A 3,295-nucleotide genomic window follows, 5' to 3' on the forward strand; every position below is an offset into this window, starting at 1 on the left:
GCATAGGATAAGCAACAAGAAGGTAAACAACTTGATGCTGGATTTTGACAATTGACGTATGGAAGATTGATTTGCAGCCTCAAGAAGCAGATGGCTTCTATTTTTGGGTATGGTTAATTCTTTTCTTTTTCTTTTTTTTTTTTCTTTTTGGAAAGGGTGAAAAGTTAGTTCTAGCCTTCTAGGCCTAGGTATTTGATTGCTTGCATTCCTTAATGAAAACTTGCAGACAAGAAATGTCACCATCATTGGCGAGGAAGGGATTGATCTAGCATCCAAATATGCGATTTTTCACAACAGGGATATACGGCGCATAATAAAACTAAAATCTTCCCCATTAATTTTTATTTTATTTTTAATACTCCTTAACTAAATCAGTTGAAATATAAATGACTTAATCCAAAGATCACTATATTACGTCCTTAATCTTTATAAAGCATTCCAAATAGCCAATCAAATATTTATCATGTAATGCGCCCTGAAATCTGAGTTACAGTTACCAGCAGTAATTTATTAGTACTTGCAATTAAAGATCTACTAGTACTCTAGCCATTACATAATCATAAACAAACAATTGCCTTCAGCAGCATAAATTTGACGGATTATATCACATTCCAAACAATTCACTATATCCTTGCTTGTCCTGGTGAGATTGTGTGGCCCTAGGAAAGTGCATTAGGGATTGACTACAGTTGAGAAACCATGTGCATAGTTGGTCTACAGTTTGGATTTGCATGCAAGCATGCAATTGCCAACTTTATGATGACTAGAAATTGACTCTCAAGCTGAAGAGTGGGAGGTGAAAGGCGTAAGTCTAACAAATCTTTCAACAGTAAATTATCCCCCACAATTGAAGCAGATAGAATTTGGATCATTTCACCAGGATGTCTTCCTTTGATCACTTCAATAGCCAAAACTCCAAAACTATAAACATCACATTTCTCATTTATCTTCATTGTATAAACAAGCTCTACAAAAAAACAGAATATTAATGTCAATGTGTTCACATGCTCTGTATTTTGCATTGATTAAAAAATTGAAATATATTACCTGGTGCAACATATCCATACGTGCCAGCAAATGAAGTCCAATTGGATGAGTCTCGATTAAGAAGCTTAGCTATGCCAAAGTCTGAAACATGAGCCTCATATTAAGAATCTAGCAAAACATTTTTGCTTGATATGTCCCTATGAACAATTGGTGGTGAGCAATTATGGTGCAAGTAAGACAAAGCGTAAGCAACACCTTTGATGATATTCACCCTCTTATTCCAGTCCAATCTTTTTGCTCCTCTGTCATTGGTAAAAATCATGTCCAAGCTACCCTTTTCAAGGTACTCGTAATTCAAGAACAAGTGTTGTGAGTTGGAACAAAAGCCATGCAATTTCACAATATTTCGATGCCAGATTTCTATTAATGCCCTTATCTCATTGAAGAACTCTTTTTGTTGTACAATCTCATCATCACCCAAGGATAGGATTTTCTTCTTCGCCATGATGTTTCCTGATGCTAGACTTGCCTTATAGACAGTGGCATGTCCTCCCTTCCCAATATAGAACATAGCATTAAAACCCTGGGTCACTTCAATGATTTCGTTGTACATTGCTCTTCCATCAAAACTTGATATCGAAAACACCTTTTCATTGTGCATGTTATTTGTTTGATCAGTATAAGGGTGCTTCCTTTTTCTTTGAAAAATTAAGAAAATTCCAAGAAACATCAATACAAGTGAAAGTGTTCCCAGAAGAGGGAAAATGATTAAGAAAATGATTCTATGTCCCTTCTTCGAAACTTGTCTTCCTATCACACAGGGTAGCAATCTTGTAACATTTCCACATAGCCCTTTATTACCTTGTAGTGCTTCTATGGGAGCATGTTGAAATACTTTGCTCTTGGGAAGAGAACCCTCCAACATATTAAAGGATATGTCCACATATGATAGGCCATGCATTTCTTCAAAAACAATTGGAACAACACCAAAGAGGTTATTGTGGGGGACGTTCAACATCTCCAAGTCCTGAAGATTGTCAATTTGTGAAGGTATCTCTCCTTCGAGCAAGTTATGACTCAAATCTAGCTGTGACAAATGAGCTAAATTGCACATTTTAATTGGAATGTCATTGCTAAAGTTGTTGTTGCTCATATTCAAATAATTTAGTTTCAAAAGGTTCCCTATATTTGTGGGGATTGACTTATCAAATCTATTAGTTGATAGATCTAGATACTCAAGATTTGTTAATGATCCAAACTCTGGAGATATATCACCAGAAAGTTGATTTCCATTCAACTTCAACTTCAACTTCAACAAAGAAGTCAACTTACAAAATTCATTTGGAAGCTTCCCAATTAACTGATTATAAAAAAGATCAAGTACATGGAGTTGAATTAAATTTCCAATTTTAGGTGGTATGGCACCACTAATATTGTTCCTAGCAATCCGTAGGGTAGTTAGTTGTGGACAACTACTCCAATTCTCTGAGATTTCGCCATAAAATCTATTGTTGCTTAGGTCCATGAACTCCAGGTTATTGTAGACACCAAAATATTCAGCTATATTTCCACTGAGTTGGTTGTCTCCAAGGTGGACTTTAATTAAGCTCTTGTAGTTTCTCAAGCTTTTTGGTATTGGACCTATGAGATGGTTGTTGTTTGCAGAAATTTTTTGAAGATAACCACTTTGGCACAAGTTTTGAGGCAAAAAACCAGTGAAGTTGTTTGTATCCAACTGTAGTATAGCCAACTTTGTCAGATTTCCTATTTGTTGAGGAATGAAACTAGAAAATTGGTTTTCACGAAGGTATAGAACTTCCAAGTTGGTTAAATTGCCCAAGGAAATTGGAACATTACCATTTAACATATTTCTGCTCAGTATAAGATGAATTAGGGACTTCAAGTTTCCTAATTCTTTAGGAATGGAACCAGAAAGTTGGTTGTTGAATAAATATAAGACAGTGAGGTTGCTGAGAGCACCTACCAATGTTGGAATGGTGCTAGGAAGATGATTTGTATAAAGGCTTAAAAACATGGGAGACTTTTGTAAGGTTGAATTTTATCAACCATTTTGTTGGCTTTATTTCGTGCCAAATTTGCTTGTATTTTAGTAATTAGTAACCCTGTATTTAGGTGGGAATTATGTAAGGATAGTGTGTGAGAGAGTGTGAAGAAATGCTCAACATTGTGCAAAGAAGCAGGGACTCGTGACTGGATCTTGCGGGTGCTCGAGGCTTGCAAGCCACCAAAAAGGTGCACACGTGCCAAGCATGCCAGAAGTTGAAGAGTCGCGCCAGCTGTTGCACTA

At 36.2% G+C, this 3,295-nt stretch overlaps 1 protein-coding gene across 1 annotated transcript; it reads right to left on the bottom strand.

The window, feature by feature from the left end:
* Positions 1 to 493: 493 nt before the first annotated feature.
* LOC115960367 (MDIS1-interacting receptor like kinase 2-like) lies at positions 494 to 3,069 on the bottom strand. Its single transcript, XM_031079237.1, has 2 exons — positions 1,048 to 3,069; positions 494 to 967 (listed from the first exon to the last, which is right to left on the bottom strand). The coding sequence occupies exon 1, from the start codon at positions 3,020 to 3,022 to the stop codon at positions 1,148 to 1,150; it is 1,875 nt and encodes a 624-aa protein (XP_030935097.1). The 5' UTR covers positions 3,023 to 3,069; the 3' UTR covers positions 494 to 967; positions 1,048 to 1,147.
* Between the last annotated feature and the right edge of the window lie 226 nt (positions 3,070 to 3,295).

Source organism: Quercus lobata, chromosome 9 (assembly GCF_001633185.2).
Source record: "Quercus lobata isolate SW786 chromosome 9, ValleyOak3.0 Primary Assembly, whole genome shotgun sequence".
Taxonomy (NCBI): Eukaryota; Viridiplantae; Streptophyta; class Magnoliopsida; order Fagales; family Fagaceae; genus Quercus; species Quercus lobata.